Genomic DNA, 14,784 nt, shown 5'->3' with positions numbered 1-14,784 from the left:
CAAAATATTTGGAGAATTATTTTATAAATGACATACTCCACTATGCAACCAACATGACTTGTCATAGATTACAAGCTCTTCTATGCAACCTCAATAATTTCCAATAATGTAGAATAACCTAAAAATTGGTTGTTTATGCATTATTTGTGTTTTGTATTTTAAAAATTATTTTTTACACAAAATATCAAAATAAATAAATACATTATTATGATATGACTATAAATAGTAAGAATAAGATATGGAAGAAGAGGTATTATTATTAAACATACCTAGTTATGACGAACAGGAGTACGACGATGTCGAAGAAAGGGATAACATGGATGTTGATGAAGTTGATGAGACTGGTATGTCTTAAATCTCACTTCCCATTGTACCAACATTTTTATCAACATGTTACTTAATTTTCTCTTTAGAAAAATCTAAAGAGAAAAAAATTGCCTCAAAATTACCACCCTCTATACGGGGCCTTATGGGTGAGGCAAATCTCCGTTTTGCCCGAGGCGAAGTAGAGTTAGCCAAAAAGATGTGCTTTGAAGTTATTCGACAAGCTCCTGAAGCTTATGAACCTTATTTGACCTTGGCTCAGATGTATGAAAATCATAATGTGAAAAAGTACAAAGGTTATTATTTAAATACAAAAGTTATTGAGGGTTTTTATTAAAAATTTGCCTTAGGATTTTTAATGCTTGCTGCCTATTTACACCCCTCAGATTCAGATATTTGGAGCAGGCTGGCAGAAGTGGAGATCTTGGATAATCAGATATCTGCAGCAGTAGTGTGTTATTCCAAAGCCATTAGATCAAATCCACACAACATTGAATTACACATCAAGCGAATAAATCTAATTAAAGAAAAATGTAACTAAAAAAATTCAACATCTGACATATATTTCTTAATAACTCATTTAGTGCCTCAACGGACTAAACAAATACAGTTGCTAAGGCTGAATTTAGCCAAAGTGTTACCCAAGAGCAAACACTCACAGATTTTGGCAGTTTGTACAGAAATTGCCAAAGCTCACTATGAGGCAAAAAATTACATTCGTGCCATTGAAGCTTTGAAAATATGTCTCATGCGTATCCCTGAACACACAAGTCAAGATGTGTTAAATATGATGCTGGAGTTGTTACTAATAAGTGAAAGGTCAGTGTTTAAATGTATAAATGGGCTAAACAGGGCACTCCTAAAAAGGAAATTTTACTTCTAGTCAAGATTTGTCTTATTTAAAAAGTTTTTGTTTTTTTTTTAATTTCTATAGAGTAACCCAATTGTTTTTTTTTTATAGATATTCTGAATGTCTAGACATTTTTACTCAATTTTGTGGATTTCAATTTGATTTATCTATAAGTGATGATATGTCTATTATTATTCACCATTTCATTATGCCTGAGAATGTCCATGTAAGCTCTATTTCTTCCTACAGCTTTCACACAAAGTTAACCAGCTCTTTATTTTAGTTAGACATAAAAACTAAATTCATAGTCTGCCTAATTAACCTCCAATCCTACCACCTTATTGAAGGGCTCATTCATTCAATGCTAGAAAAGGATGATGTGGAAGTTTCTGGGGCTATGTACTTTGAAATTGCAGAGGCTTTAATGAATTTGCATTTATATAAAGAAGCCCTAGCGCTGCTTCTTCCGCTAGTTAAAAGCAAGAATTACTCATTGGCTGCAATTTGGTTGAAGCACGGAGAGACTTTGAGCAAGTTAAATATGTATGATCAGGCTATTGATGCCTACCAAACTGTTATATCTTTGGCTCCTAATCATGTAGAAGTACTCTATCCTCTGGCAATGCTTCTCCTCAAACAGAATAGAAAAGAGGAGGCTTTAAAGGTGCTTTCACAGGATTTCAGGTTTGTTTCTGTTTATTTATTTTTCCACATTATCTCTTAGTAGTCTACAATAATTATTTTTTATATTATGCATACTCATAGTACGGGAAAGTTGCATGTGGCAGTACTTGTAGAACAAATGAAACTGTTGAAGCAAATTGGCGATTTGGAGAACTACTGGAAATGTTGTGAAATGCTTTTGTCAAGACATTGCATTATTTTCAAAGATTACGACGAATTGCGGGTAATTTTGAACGCGACAAACAGGGATAAATGGCAAAAACTTGCCAGATTGCGAATGATTAAAGGGGATGTTGATGACTTGGATAGTGTCTTAGAAAGTAATGGGTAATTAAAAGTAAACTGTGTATATACATGTTATTAGTTTTCTAGGCATATTTGAACCGACAGTTGACGACGAGTACAAAATTTTTCTGGACATTTTAAAGTTTGCCTTTGAACAGAAGGCTTACAGTGAGCTACAGAAGTTTAGTTTCATGGGTTTAACCTCAAAGAGGTTTGGGCAATATTTCCGTGAGATCTATTGCATTTTATGGAAGTATAGGAATAATAAGTCTGTATAATTGCAGCTGAGATCTATGTAATTGCCTGCTATGCATGCATTTTTACCAAAGACTATTATCACGCTTATCTTATAACCCGACATTTGCTGATTCAACACCCTGATAACTATAAGGCGTGGAATTTCTTTTCGATCACCGCAAATCACACGCAAGAAACGATTAAAGTTACACGGTTTTTTGGTGAGATTTATTCGTCTGTTTTTTTTCTTTCAATTATTTTTCCCTATCTTCAATAAGTTACTTTCTTTTCTTCTTAGAAAGCGCAGTAGCTAAATCCAGAATGCCTGTTGCCTACACAGACCTCTTGAGAGCCAACCACTACTGCTCAGTGGCACTTTTCCCTCAGTGTTTGAGCTATTTTTTGAATGATTATAAAGACACGCAAAATTCTTATTCGGCCTTCATGATAGGTAATTTTTAATACATAAAATGTGTGTATAACTTCTAACTCTGCTCATTAGGTATGGTAATGTTGCAACAGTACTGCCAAAGAAAACCAACTCCGATTAATAAGAAAACCTTAGTAGAAATGGTCACTTATTTGTTTCTTAACTACGCCAAAATACGGAGCAAAAATGCACAACAAGAGGTTTATTACAATTTGGGCCGCATGTACCAGCAAATCGGGGTGTTCCACTTAGCTGAGCACTTCTACAAGTTGGTATGATGAGATTTTCAAGTTTTAAGTTGATGAAAAATTAGCAATTTATAGGTTTTCAAAGTGCAAAATCGGTTCCTGCAGGAATATCCTGAGTACCTGGACTTAAGACAAGAAGCTGCATACAATTTGCATTTGATTTATAAAAATTCAGGGAATTTAGATGCGGCAAGAGCGGTGTTATGGAAATATGTTGTAATATAAGTTTTAGCCTGCAAATAACATTTGTTAAGGTGTTATTAATAAACTGGGTATATTTGATTAAGTTTTTTTTTTATTCCAATATTAAACCCATTTTTAAAGTCTTCGGAGTGTGGATCAGATCATATTATATATACACAATATAATAAACGTAAAATAATACATTTACAGAGTCCCCTAACATGCTCTAAATAATCCATTATTCCCGTGTATAAAAGTGACTCTGTATGCATACCATAATTTAGCAAATGCTTCCGATCTTTCATAATAGCCTTTACTTCAATTCTTATATGCATTATGCGCTGTAAAAACCTGCAGCATTACTTGATTCATACCGAAAGATTGTCAATGGCAACACGATCATCAACCAGTACAAACAAAACCAAGCGTAAATGTAAATATCGCTAAGCAATATATAATCGAGGATTATTTACGTTTGAAGGCATCGTTAAAGACTATGCCTTTATTTGGAAATAAATTTTCTCCGAGAAAAACACCTATAAGAAAGAGTAAAACGAACGTAAATTCGGACAAGCTACTAGATGATTTGGTAGGCGAAAATAGGTCAGTAAAAATTTGTCTAGGAGGGCAGGAACTGCTGTTTGAGAATGGGGAATGGATGCCGTGTAAGTTTCCTTCTAAACATTTCTTCATATAGGTTACTATAATCCATGATTTTATACGAAAAGGTTCAGGTAAAAACAGTTCCACTCATAAGATGAACCAAAAATTCAAGAAGAAGAACCACGAATTGCAAGAAGAAAATAATCTACTCAAAGTTAAATATGAGCTTGTATTAAATATGGTAAGTGAGGAGCTTAAAAAGAAAACTTATTTGTAAAGTCGCCATGTTGTGAAAAGAAGTTTCCTATGCGATGGCCTATCTCGAACTAAACCGATAACATACTAGTGATGGTTTATGGGCTTACAAATAAGTCCAGCCAAACCACAGTTGATTTTCTTCTTGTTTGCTCTAATTATTTTCTGTTGTGTGTTTTTAAGAAAAATTTTTGCTGCAATTCAAGAACTTTTAATATTATTTTAGCTATCTGAAGTTACTGCTGAAAAGGAACAACTGGAAAGGGAATTGGGAAAAGTAAGAAAATCGACCAAAAGATAACCTTACTAATGTTACAACAAACCTATGTATGCGAATAAAAACAATAGAGTTTCTCATAAAGTTTAATTTTTTAAACAAATATATACTTAATACAACTTTTTTTTATCTATAAAATGACCTTAACAATGCGAATCTCTTAAAAATAAATCGATAACTTACATTTGTACAATAATTAATTGGGGCAGTGGTTCTTTGTGTGACCTAATTAATATTCCAATTATAAATAAAATCTATATAACAAAAAAAATAATATTTAGTACCTTCTTGAGCACATTTTCCACATTTTCGTTTAGCCCTCGTACCGGTACTTCCACCTGTCTTCGTTTTAGCATAAGGCGCAGCCCGATTTTTTCCCTTGCCCCTCGAAGCTTTACCTTTAAAACTCCAATTCAAATTGCTCCCTCCATCATCACCCCAACCACCTCCTCCTCTGTGATCGTCTCCGTCATCACCACCACCACGACCCCCTCCTCTGTCATCAGCCTGAATTTTTTTTTAATAATTGAATTTATTTATTAACAAAATCATACCTCATCCGCCCATTGGAAAAACTTGCATCCTCCCGTCATATTAGGGCAGCAATAAAATTGTCGCCCTTTATTGGGACCCTCTTTATTCACGGTTCGCAGTGCCGCGTTCTGATTGCATTTGCATTGAATTTCGGTAACACTTCCCATCATACGAGTAGAATTTTGATGGTTGTTGCTAGTTTGTGTGGTGTTGGAATCGTTTAGCGTATTCCAAGCGAAGAAATTACAGGCTGATTGGGCGCACTTGTAAAACTGCTTCCCTATGTTATGAGAAGAGAGTAAAATGAATTTTACTATTATAATAAGAATATATATGGGTTTTAAACCTTTGTTGGGGCCATTTTTTTTCACTGTTAGCAAAATAGCTTCTTGGTCGCACTGACAAACAATGTCATTACGTCTAGAGGTGTCTCCAGGATTTGTAAAGTTGCCAAAGCTGCTTCGATTTGAATTTGATCCTATTTTAAGCGTTTGTTTGAAAATTTAGTTGAAAAGTTTAAAAAATAAACACGCTGCCTTATATCAGACATAGAAGGTTAATAAACAACATTTTCATCTTTAATTTATCTATTGCAGTATTTGCTTTTTTACATACCTGAAGGACCAGGCATGTTGTCTAAATTCGGTCTAAAAGTCCCTCCTTCAGTGCTACCAGAATTTGTACTTCCTATCGGTGAATTATTGAAGAAAGTATTCAAAGTTTGAGTTCGAGGCGCACTGCTCGACTCATATTGATTATGTTGATTATTTGCCCGGTTTTGCAGTTGATTCAGGTTCTCTGCAGGACGTGGTTCTGGATTTGCTGTATAGAAATGTGGAAATAAAACAAATTTGTTATAGTACATTAGATCGTACTGCCAAAGACATAGGTTTGGAAAGTTTGATGCTAATTTGACTAAGCAAAGTTAAACTAACGGCAGAAATTTTAATTCAAAACTTTAACTCCAGCAATTATGGAAAGAAATGTAATATTTAATAGTAACGAAGCGATTGCGACCTATGTTAATATGAATTTTTTGCTATTTTTTATACCATAAGATGCTAAACTAATTTCTGAAAACTCAGAATAACAAACCATTAAAATTGTCAGCAAAGTTACCTCTCACTGGGAGATTATTTCGAGTTGTAGCTCTTGCACCATTAACTAAAAATTTCCAAAAAGTATCTTTTACCGCAAATATAACAAAGTGTCTAACTTACCCCTACTCACGTTAACTAAATTAATATCTAACGATTCTATTACGTTTTCGTCACAGCCACATATACATAATGTGTTAGGATTGGGATCCCCTGGGAAGGGATTTGGTCGAAAAGTGAACCTAAGACGCTTACAGTCTGGGCCACACTAAAATATGAAAGATAAAAATATGTTGAGGCTATGATTATTTAACGGTAAAAATTTATGCATATCTAAAAGCGAATGCACTCAAAAAGCTTTTTATTACCTGTGGGCAATGTTGGTCTGTAACTTCAACATTTTTAACCATACTAGGAAACCACACTGAGTTTTTGCAGTCCGGAAATCCTGTACAAGTAATATACTTCCCAACCCCATCTTTCTTGGTTCTGCAATAGTCTATTGTGATTACATCTCCCTTCATTACCCTTTCGCTCACCTTAACACCATATCTCTACCGCATTTAGGGCACTTACAGACGGGTCTGAAATCATCCCTTCCTCCCACGTTGACAATTGGATCCTGCGTCTGCTGAGCCTGATCTCCCAATCTATTCGATAAAGTATTGTCTATAAGTCGCATTTTTTCAGCAACAGTTGTGAATACGGCCTTATATTTTTCAATTTGTTCACGTCTCACTACTTCAGGGTCTTTGTGCCCTTCACAGATTAGTTTTAGGTTGTTTTCGAATTCTGCGCGTAACGTAGGTTTGGCTAAGGAAACTTCCAAGCCTATATCATTGTACCTTAAAATTATGTTTTTCTTTTAATTTAAAATGTTTATATACTGCAATTATTTATATACCCTTCCACCAAACCCATGCCCAATCTGCCAGGTACAAAATATATGTCATTTAGTCCAACATATTCTCTGGATTTGATGGTGTCTATATGATCTGCATGAGTGGCATCAGTACCAATTCCATGCTTCTCCATTAAGGCTATAAGGTCGGCCTCAGTGAGCAATTTTGGAGGTGAGGTCTGGCTTTCTGCCTAGAATTTTTTTTTACCCTCGCGAACTTATTCAAACGGAATTAAAATACCATTTCTAACACTGTGGGAATGAAAGTGTCACCTTGCTCGTAATTATTAATTTCTTTAGCATTCCACTTTTCATACGTGTAAACATCAAGGTAGTTTCTTTCCAGAATAATCAGGCCTTTAGCAGTAAATTTTTCGCCTGCAATATCCACGTTAACGGTAGTCTCAAAGCCTTGAGCGTCTTTATGAACACACCCCAAAAAGTGTCGTACAATGTATTCATAAACTCTCTTATCATTACCCTGAAGATTGTTTGCATATTTCGTAGGATGTATTGGAGGATGGGCCTAGAGATATTTATATAACGTGGATTTAGAAGTGTGGCAATAGCTAAGAATCCCACGCATTATAGCAAAAATAGAATAGCGTGAAATAAAGTAACACTACCACATTTGAATTTGTAGTAAATGCTACGTGCCACATGATAATACATAAATATTAAAGGGACATCACCTGATCAGATTTTTTTCCCTGTCGGGGATTTGGGCCGCCTTCAGCAAGGATTCGCCTAGCAAACAGGCCCCATTCATTGTCGTCTTGTTGTTGTTCAACAAGGTTTATAAGATTTAATTCTTTGGGGAAAATATTGGTTTCTGTACGTGGATAACTTATAAAACCTTGAGTGTAGAGTTTTTCAGCAATTTTCATTGTGTCTTTGGCATTGATTCTGAGCTTTCTTGATATGTTTTTTTCCATTTCCTTAAATTACAACAATAGTAGAGAAACCAAAACTTTCAATAATTTTAGTACATACTACTGTGTCTAATGGTAGAGGCCGCCATTTGCTCTTTGGTTTGCTTTCTACACTCTCTACCTTTGCCAAAGAGTTCTCCTTACAATGATCCAAAATAGCTTCACATGAATTCTTATCAAATAGTCTATCTCTTTTCCATGAAAAGTCAGTTGTCAGTTCTTTTACTGTATGATTCACTTTAATTGAAAACAAAAAATTAAACAAATACTTTTCTAAAACTTTAAACAAAACAAACTTTTTATGCGCCAGAAAGCTTCAGGAATAAATTCCTCTATGGCCTGATATCTCTCCACAACAAACCCCAAAGTAGGAAATTGGCAGGACCCATAACTAATTAGTTTATCGCTCAATTTATTAGGAAAAACTTGTTGAAATCTCAAGGTCTGAAGCCTGGTAAAAGCAGCCCCTAATATGACTTTTCTCTTTATATATGAAATGAATTTAATTTTACACCCACCTGTCCTTAAGTCCAATTCCTGTCTGACATCAACAGCATCACTAATATTTTTATTTGGCTGCCCCAAAGTATTCAAAGCCCTGAATACTGAAGCTGAGGTTATTTCTGAGAATTTGGCCCTGTATATCCTTAGCTGTGGCTTTATATCTGTGCAAACCTTGATTATTTCATACCCAATATTTTCACCTTCTCTATCACAATCTGTCCATATAATTAAGCCTTGACAAGATCGAATCTCTCTTTCTAAAGTTTTCTTTAAAGACTCTGATATTTTAATTCTAAAAGCACATATAAAACTGATACCTACTTTAACTTTTTCATAATCTTTAGGACAAGCTTTGGTAACAGGGGCGTCGAATAAAACTAAAGGATTGCAGCTCTGCCAGTTACGATACATGATACCAAACTCATAATTGAGTAAATGGCCAGACACCGACGTCATAACCATTTGACAGTTTTCCCCAAACACTTGAGCGGTGAATTCGTAAATTTTGTTATAAGGGGATAGGCCTTCACGCTGAAATTTCATAGAGGAATTTGTTAACGCCGGATTTAACTGCATAGAGGTTCTTTACCCTTTGAGAGTGGCCTCTGGCCAGAATTGCAGCTATATTTTTTGCAGCATCATTCTTCTCAGCTACGTTTAAGTATTTCATTATAGTGGCTTTAACTTGCGTGCCGTAAAAGCGACGTAAATGCAAATTTGAAATTAAATTTTGTAAATATCCCATTTGTATTCATTTTCCTAATAGACGATTCTGAGGTTATGTTGTGTGCCACTGATGCAAAGTGAAAGCGCGATCGTCTCAAGTGTCAAGTAGTTCATGTGTTTTCTCTTTCTATTAGACACACTTTGGAACAACTCCCCTGACAAGATGAGAAACGTCTTTGGTTTAAAACATACCTATGGCAACGACCAATATAAAAGTGATCCGTTACCATTGGAAACATATGTTTGTTTTCATTTTGAAAATGTTTGTTTACATTCCGAAAACAAATTTATCGATATTTTTTATTATTAAAAAGTAACAAATCGCTGAATAATTCAATAAAAATGCCCACTTTTTAACCATGTACCTTTTCTTGATAACTGGACCATTCCTTGTAGTTTCTGGTGTTTCCACAGGTAAGGAGGTAAAGGTGCCAACTTCTGTCATGCTAAATTTTTTAACACATTTATGAAGGGGCTGCGAGGATTAACATAATTTCAAAATTACAAAAATCGATGAATCAGTATGTATTCAACAACTTTGAGAGGCATTTTCCCAGAACCAAGTAAGTAAATTATTATAATCCACTTGTTGTGAACAGGAGCTTATGTATTGCAGAACCTGTTTATAGACGCAATTTTGTCAAGGAAAACATCAAATCTATAAAGCACATGCAAGGGATCCTGCAAGAGGCTGGTGTCATTCATCCTAAAAAAAGATCATCTGCACAGGAGCATGACAGAAATATACTGCAGTTGACAAAATCTATGGAAAGTACCTCTAATAAAGCACTGAGAAACACTAACAAGCCTGAGGTTCAAACAAGTCACAGTGGGAAATATCAAGCACCTAATAAACCATCCAATGTGGAAAATGTTAAGCTGAAAGTCACTAAAACTAAGCAAACAAAAGTAAATAAAGAATTACAAGATAGGGCAGGAGAAATCAGATTAACTCACCGAGCAATGCAGACAGAGAGAGAAGAAGATATGGCTCAATTATATGACTCAGGAGTGATCAAATATCCCAGACCAGGGATCATGAAATCACTTGAATCACCTGTTTTTAAATCTCCACAAAATGGATGTGGAGATGAGCTTGGTAGTGTTGTGCAGGAATTTGAAAATTTGAGTAAATTCTTTGTTAAAATAATTTGCACTTATATTAAAAGATAACTTTTTAGCAACTCAGGAGGACGTTATTAAAGGAAACAAAAACATCAAAATAAAGGCTTCAAAGCTGAGCTCAGCAAAAGTGATGGGTCAAGCACCTGAAAATTATCAAAGAGGCATTGTTCCCAAGTATTTGCGAGACAGGAAGGAAGATCCTCCTGCAGAAATAGACTTTGAGTGCCCTTCAGGGCATATATTGCTGCCTGAAGAAGAAAGGAAGGAAACTTTAAGGGTATTGAGACAAAGTAAGTTTGGAGTTATTCTGAGAGAATAGAATTAATGTGTAATAATTTACAGGTTATGCTGATAGAATACAAGAGCTGAACATGATGCCTGTGAGAAGTGATACCCTGAGAATGAAGAAAAGGAAGGTAGAAATTGAAGAAGAATTAAAGAGAATTGATGGGGGAATAAAAGTGTTTCAAAGGCCTAAAGTTTATGTTAAAATTAATGCTTGATTAGGATTAAATGATAATTTTTTTTTGTAATTATAAGCAATAAATTGAAGTGTGTTGTCAATAGTGGAAATAAATCTTTATTTTTTCATATAAAGGCATCATATAAATTTTTCTAACATCATACATCAACAAAATGCATAAATTTATCAGCCAAGAACCTTAAATGTCCAATGCGAAACTGCTGCTCCTCATTTAAAAACCATTTATCATATTTAAAATCTGGAAAAAATATACCAATTTCTTTTTTGGCGGTTTCTAAAGAATCTACAATTGACCATGCTTAGCAATATAAAAACCGCAGATAAGACACTCACCAGACCCATGTGTTGCATTTCTAGTGTCTGAAAGACCATACTTCCCTCTAATTGAATTTGGAGCTTCAAATTGAGCTTTATATACCTTTGTAGGCCCCATTAAAGCTCTCCAGTCTTTTATGGCATTATCTTTAGCAAGTATATACAAGTCTGATTCACCACTATAAGTAGAGGAAGTGATGATATTAGGTGAGGTCTTGATATTGTAATACATGCCTCGACATGAATGTAATTAATCTATTGTAAAAGAACTTCCGCCTATGTTCCTCATAAAACAGTTCAGCTTCTTCTAATGTGATGTGTTTTCTCTTTGAACGCACTATTTTAAAGTTTGAGCTGATTATTGTATTTCGAATACCTTCTAGAGAAACTGGATTTTTTACTGCATGGGGCTTAATAATTGCTAAGGTGAGTTGCAACAAGGTCATTTATGTAAAGTGAGAATAAAAAGTTTAAGCTGTCTCTTTAGCATTCCCTGAGTTTTATTAAATTAATTTTTGTTAAATCAAATCGAAAAGAAAAACTTAAAAAAAGGAAAACGCGAACCTCACTTTTGTATTCTTAAGTCGTAACGTTTAATTGACTGATGAAGTAACAATAACAATAGTGCCAAACAATTATCTTTGAGACAATTGTGATACTTCACGTCAAGAATGAAATATTTGTCTCAAATCTAAACAACAAATTTTTAAAAGGAGAAAAATCAAATTCATAATTAGTGATGTTTTGGTTCCAGTAAGCTTGTGGGAATGACTTATCTATTTAAGGAACCAATTAATCTTTTATTACCAATATTTCAATAGAAAAAGAAATTTGAATTGAACTACTAATTTTATTTCATTTTATTAGCGATAATTTGGGCCAGCCAGGAACTCCGGCTACATTAACATAATGTAACAGTAACACATGCAAAATCGTGTAAACATAATTTTTTTCGAAGTCGATTTGGCACAGTGTCAACTGATCTAACGAACTCACATTCAAAGGGATTATTTCAAGAATTGCAAATGCAAAAACGTACACGAGCGCACTTTATTGAACCAATTAACCGACTAGACCGCCTTATCTCAATTATTCCCGGCATCAGAAGGTTCAGCCTTTAGAATTCGTTTTCGATTAAATATTGTCCTGGTAATTGGGGCACGTGTACCCCCTGGCTCATGCACTTAACAATAGATATTAGAAAATAGGTCAACGATGCAGAGGTCGAGGAAAAGCGCTTTAGGGAGTCGAAGCCAAAAATGAAATCTACGCGGTTGATATATTTTGCATGTTTTAGCAATAGGATTTAAAAAGGTGCGACAATTTAGTTTAGTACCGTATAAATCTTTTTTATATTAAACCCCTTCTATTGTCACCTTAGAAACGGAGGGACAAAATTCTACTTTTTACGATCATTCCAATGTACTTTTTCCAAAAAAAAGGTTACTCTTGCGCAGTTATATTACTGATTATAGGTGATAAAAAAAACTATAAAGCTGAAGGCGTATAGGCAAATCTGGATAAGCCAGAAAAGAAAAGAATAGGGAAACAGCTTTGCCCTTTATGAGGTTCATCAGAGCGCTCTCCTTGGTCCAATTTCTTTACTCAGCTTTTTTACGGGAGGAAATTTTAATTTAAATCGGGATAATTCTCAGTAACAAAACAGCCGGCTTTATTAAAATCCTAAATGCTTAATTTATTTTTCACGAGCAACAATTTATTTTATCCCTCTCTAACACCGGAGCCCCATAAAATCCACCCCCCAGGGATTCACGTTTTTGTGTTTCTGTTGTCGGCCATATTTTGAATACACCTTTTTTACATCTTTCTATAGAGTTTACGACGCCGTATAAACGGTTTAATATTCCACAACAATTCTTAACTGCCCGGATTTAACACCCCATTCTTTCTTAATGTAGGAGAGGGAGGTGGGATTCCCCTATCTTCTTGCATTCATTCGCAGGTCACGCTTATCATATTCGTTACATATTTTAATCCTCTTCTTTGTGCGATATTGGGTGTTTTAGAGGTTCCCTTAAATCTCTTTTGTTATAAAATTGGAGCTTACTAGCTCAGTAAAAAGTTTTACGAGCGCCGTAGAATATAAAGGATCGGAAAGTGACCCCACATGCGGTGGCGTACATAAAGTCCGAAAAGGGGACGAAAAATCTAATTTTATCAAATTGAATGGAAAAGACTCGTAAACTCCTCGCTCCAGTCTATTGTTGGGGGCTTGTTTGGGAACTCTCGATTATCTACTAAAAGATTGGAGCTATAGGGTTTTATTTGTCTGTAAGCTAAAAAAAGTTCACGAATTTTTATTGGCGCGGAATCTACTGTTACGGCCTCGATACTTTTGAATTGGATGTCTTTTTCGAAATAAGCCGGGACGCCCTCAAAGTTTACCTTTAAATTTTATGTGTGAACTGGGACGAGTGCGAGGATGGTTTTTGATGTGCATTTTTGGCAAAGTTTTTTGATTTCGTGCAAATACTAATTGTTGATTAAAAATAGACAAGGAAGATCTCAAAATAGAATTGGTTTACCACCAGGAAAAATGACATATTTTCGACGTATTGCTGGCAAAAATATTGATATCGCCGCACAACAAGGTCGAATGTGTTATTTGCCGAATATTTTCTGTTTCCTATAAATAGGCTCTCTTATCGGGAATAATGGTATTTTTGAAAATTATGATGCAACAGAGGCTAATTAATGGCTGAAACGTACAATTTATTTCAAACATAACTGCAACGAGGCGAATACTAATTATCTCATTATAGTGACTCAGGTACCGAAGGCCACACATCAACGACTCCTTGCAAATGCACTACACAATACAAGAAAAAACTGAGTACTTGATTCAAAAGAAATAATTATTTCTTTCGAATCTTTTTCTAAAGATCGATTTTTCTTCGAAAGCTCAGAACTTTAGTCAAGGGTAAGGTAAGCTGTGGAACGAACTGCTTACCAAAGATTGGTTGGTTAAGTATGATTTACCAAAGGGGAAGCCTGTTTTTTCGCACTTCTCTGGCATGTCCGATGTTGAAAGCAATGAAACAGATTATGTCCTCGAGTATTAATACACCGACCTAATTTTTTGAGCGTCTCTGCTAGCTAAATGGAACACAATGCAGACATCCCTTGATATTTACGATTAGAATTTTTCTAGTTTAGCTATATTGGCCTTGAGGTATGAAATAAACGTTCTCCAAGATGATGGCCAGTTAAGGAATGTTGTATAAAATTACTATAAAACCTTTACAAAGACTAAAATCGATTAATGCAGTCATCATCATGCTTACAAGGAATTTCATTTGAATACGGATACCGAATTGGCAAGTGTTTTAAATAGAATTTTAAAGTATTATAACGGTTAGTTCAATGATTAAAAGAAGCGAAATTTCATGAATTGCTGAGACAATCTAACATATGTCTCAGCAAATTATCGATGCATTCTTTAGAGTTCCGATTCAGCTTTTTGCATACAACATCTATTTCTTTGCTGCAATATTTAGGAATCACCCTGTACAGAGGTGAACTCTATTATTTTTCTGCAAATTATCTATATTCCGTATATGTATCGTATTCACCATATTATCAAGAAAGTAATTGCGGTTTATGGAAAAACCACTTGAAAGTTAGTCCTAAGAAAAATCAGCTTGCCGAAAAACTTTTACCACAATCGATAGACCATCAACATACGACCATCAAGTTTAATTAGTATCGGCAAATTTATATCAGTGGTGACGTAAAGCTACTAAAATTCCCAAATTGCAGTCGAATATTT

At 34.8% G+C, this 14,784-nt stretch overlaps 5 protein-coding genes across 11 annotated transcripts; 3 read left to right on the top strand and 2 right to left on the bottom strand.

The window, feature by feature from the left end:
- The first annotated feature begins 93 nt into the window (after positions 1 to 93).
- LOC136340305 (general transcription factor 3C polypeptide 3) lies at positions 94 to 3,340 on the top strand. Its single transcript, XM_066284279.1, has 12 exons — positions 94 to 344; positions 414 to 620; positions 675 to 857; positions 909 to 1,143; positions 1,286 to 1,400; positions 1,458 to 1,858; positions 1,940 to 2,178; positions 2,231 to 2,371; positions 2,428 to 2,601; positions 2,679 to 2,831; positions 2,883 to 3,082; positions 3,134 to 3,340. The coding sequence occupies exons 1-12, from the start codon at positions 239 to 241 to the stop codon at positions 3,281 to 3,283; spliced, it is 2,304 nt and encodes a 767-aa protein (XP_066140376.1). The 5' UTR covers positions 94 to 238; the 3' UTR covers positions 3,284 to 3,340.
- A 269-nt stretch (positions 3,341 to 3,609) lies between these two features.
- Cby (Chibby) lies at positions 3,610 to 4,473 on the top strand. The gene is made up of 3 exons (XM_066283617.1): positions 3,610 to 3,906; positions 3,970 to 4,085; positions 4,326 to 4,473. Exons 1-3 carry the CDS (start codon positions 3,738 to 3,740, stop codon positions 4,398 to 4,400), a joined length of 360 nt encoding a protein of 119 aa, XP_066139714.1. The 5' UTR covers positions 3,610 to 3,737; the 3' UTR covers positions 4,401 to 4,473.
- Top3alpha (topoisomerase 3-alpha) lies at positions 4,450 to 9,168 on the bottom strand. 5 transcript variants are annotated; one of them, XM_066283609.1, is made up of 17 exons: positions 8,934 to 9,165; positions 8,666 to 8,875; positions 8,359 to 8,611; positions 8,137 to 8,307; positions 7,902 to 8,077; positions 7,601 to 7,846; positions 7,150 to 7,434; positions 6,912 to 7,099; positions 6,547 to 6,852; positions 6,376 to 6,496; positions 6,131 to 6,275; positions 6,006 to 6,074; positions 5,526 to 5,732; positions 5,257 to 5,388; positions 4,931 to 5,190; positions 4,661 to 4,883; positions 4,450 to 4,601 (listed from the first exon to the last, which is right to left on the bottom strand). In XM_066283609.1, exons 1-17 carry the CDS (start codon positions 9,087 to 9,089, stop codon positions 4,573 to 4,575), a joined length of 3,177 nt encoding a protein of 1,058 aa, XP_066139706.1. In that variant the 5' UTR covers positions 9,090 to 9,165; the 3' UTR covers positions 4,450 to 4,572. The 5 variants fall into 5 exon arrangements, with proteins under 5 accessions (XP_066139706.1, XP_066139704.1, XP_066139705.1 ...); XM_066283607.1 differs by having other exon boundaries at positions 4,931 to 5,388; positions 8,934 to 9,168; XM_066283608.1 differs by having other exon boundaries at positions 4,931 to 5,388; positions 6,030 to 6,074; positions 8,934 to 9,167.
- A 107-nt stretch (positions 9,169 to 9,275) lies between these two features.
- Positions 9,276 to 10,698, top strand: LOC136339956 (uncharacterized). 3 transcript variants are annotated; one of them, XM_066283613.1, is made up of 5 exons: positions 9,287 to 9,484; positions 9,543 to 9,633; positions 9,700 to 10,199; positions 10,252 to 10,485; positions 10,538 to 10,698. In XM_066283613.1, exons 1-5 carry the CDS (start codon positions 9,430 to 9,432, stop codon positions 10,696 to 10,698), a joined length of 1,041 nt encoding a protein of 346 aa, XP_066139710.1. In that variant the 5' UTR covers positions 9,287 to 9,429. The 3 variants fall into 3 exon arrangements, with proteins under 3 accessions (XP_066139711.1, XP_066139710.1, XP_066139712.1); XM_066283615.1 differs by having other exon boundaries at positions 9,294 to 9,484; positions 9,687 to 10,199; XM_066283614.1 differs by having other exon boundaries at positions 9,276 to 9,633; positions 9,687 to 10,199.
- A 54-nt stretch (positions 10,699 to 10,752) lies between these two features.
- Positions 10,753 to 11,586, bottom strand: nmdyn-D6. The gene is made up of 3 exons (XM_066283616.1): positions 11,229 to 11,586; positions 11,013 to 11,173; positions 10,753 to 10,962 (listed from the first exon to the last, which is right to left on the bottom strand). The coding sequence occupies exons 1-3, from the start codon at positions 11,438 to 11,440 to the stop codon at positions 10,817 to 10,819; spliced, it is 519 nt and encodes a 172-aa protein (XP_066139713.1). The 5' UTR covers positions 11,441 to 11,586; the 3' UTR covers positions 10,753 to 10,816.
- Positions 11,587 to 14,784: the final 3,198 nt, after the last annotated feature.

Source organism: Euwallacea fornicatus, chromosome 7 (assembly GCF_040115645.1).
Source record: "Euwallacea fornicatus isolate EFF26 chromosome 7, ASM4011564v1, whole genome shotgun sequence".
In the NCBI taxonomy this organism is placed as follows: Eukaryota; Metazoa; Arthropoda; class Insecta; order Coleoptera; family Curculionidae; genus Euwallacea; species Euwallacea fornicatus.
Note: the sequence above shows the minus strand (reverse complement) of the source record. Positions and strands in the feature narration are given on the sequence as shown.

Bases quoted from the DNA above. Each gene is read 5' to 3' on its own strand.
- Cby (XM_066283617.1), top strand. From the start codon at position 3,738: ATGCCTTTATTTGGAAATAAATTTTCTCCGAGAAAAACACCTATAAGA. The intron at 3,907-3,969 runs GTAAGTTTCCTT...TTATACGAAAAG, and splicing joins GAATGGGGAATGGATGCCGT to GTTCAGGTAAAAACAGTTCC. The intron at 4,086-4,325 runs GTAAGTGAGGAG...ATATTATTTTAG, and splicing joins ATGAGCTTGTATTAAATATG to CTATCTGAAGTTACTGCTGA.
- LOC136339956 (XM_066283613.1), top strand. From the start codon at position 9,430: ATGTACCTTTTCTTGATAACTGGACCATTCCTTGTAGTTTCTGGTGTT. The intron at 9,485-9,542 runs GTAAGGAGGTAA...ACATTTATGAAG, and splicing joins AGTTTCTGGTGTTTCCACAG to GGGCTGCGAGGATTAACATA. The intron at 10,200-10,251 runs GTAAATTCTTTG...ATAACTTTTTAG, and splicing joins GCAGGAATTTGAAAATTTGA to CAACTCAGGAGGACGTTATT.
- Top3alpha (XM_066283607.1), bottom strand. From the start codon at position 9,089: ATGGGATATTTACAAAATTTAATTTCAAATTTGCATTTACGTCGCTTT. The intron at 5,389-5,525 runs GTATGTAAAAAA...CGCTTAAAATAG, and splicing joins CAACATGCCTGGTCCTTCAG to GATCAAATTCAAATCGAAGC. The intron at 4,884-4,930 runs GTATGATTTTGT...AAAAAAATTCAG, and splicing joins TTTTCCAATGGGCGGATGAG to GCTGATGACAGAGGAGGGGG.
- nmdyn-D6 (XM_066283616.1), bottom strand. From the start codon at position 11,440: ATGACCTTGTTGCAACTCACCTTAGCAATTATTAAGCCCCATGCAGTA. The intron at 11,174-11,228 runs GCATGTATTACA...CTCTACTTATAG, and splicing joins TTAATTACATTCATGTCGAG to TGGTGAATCAGACTTGTATA. The intron at 10,963-11,012 runs GTGAGTGTCTTA...GGTCAATTGTAG, and splicing joins AAATGCAACACATGGGTCTG to ATTCTTTAGAAACCGCCAAA.
- LOC136340305 (XM_066284279.1), top strand. From the start codon at position 239: ATGGAAGAAGAGGTATTATTATTAAACATACCTAGTTATGACGAACAG. The intron at 1,401-1,457 runs GTAAGCTCTATT...TCTTTATTTTAG, and splicing joins TTATGCCTGAGAATGTCCAT to TTAGACATAAAAACTAAATT. The intron at 2,372-2,427 runs GTGAGATCTATT...GTATAATTGCAG, and splicing joins GAGGTTTGGGCAATATTTCC to CTGAGATCTATGTAATTGCC.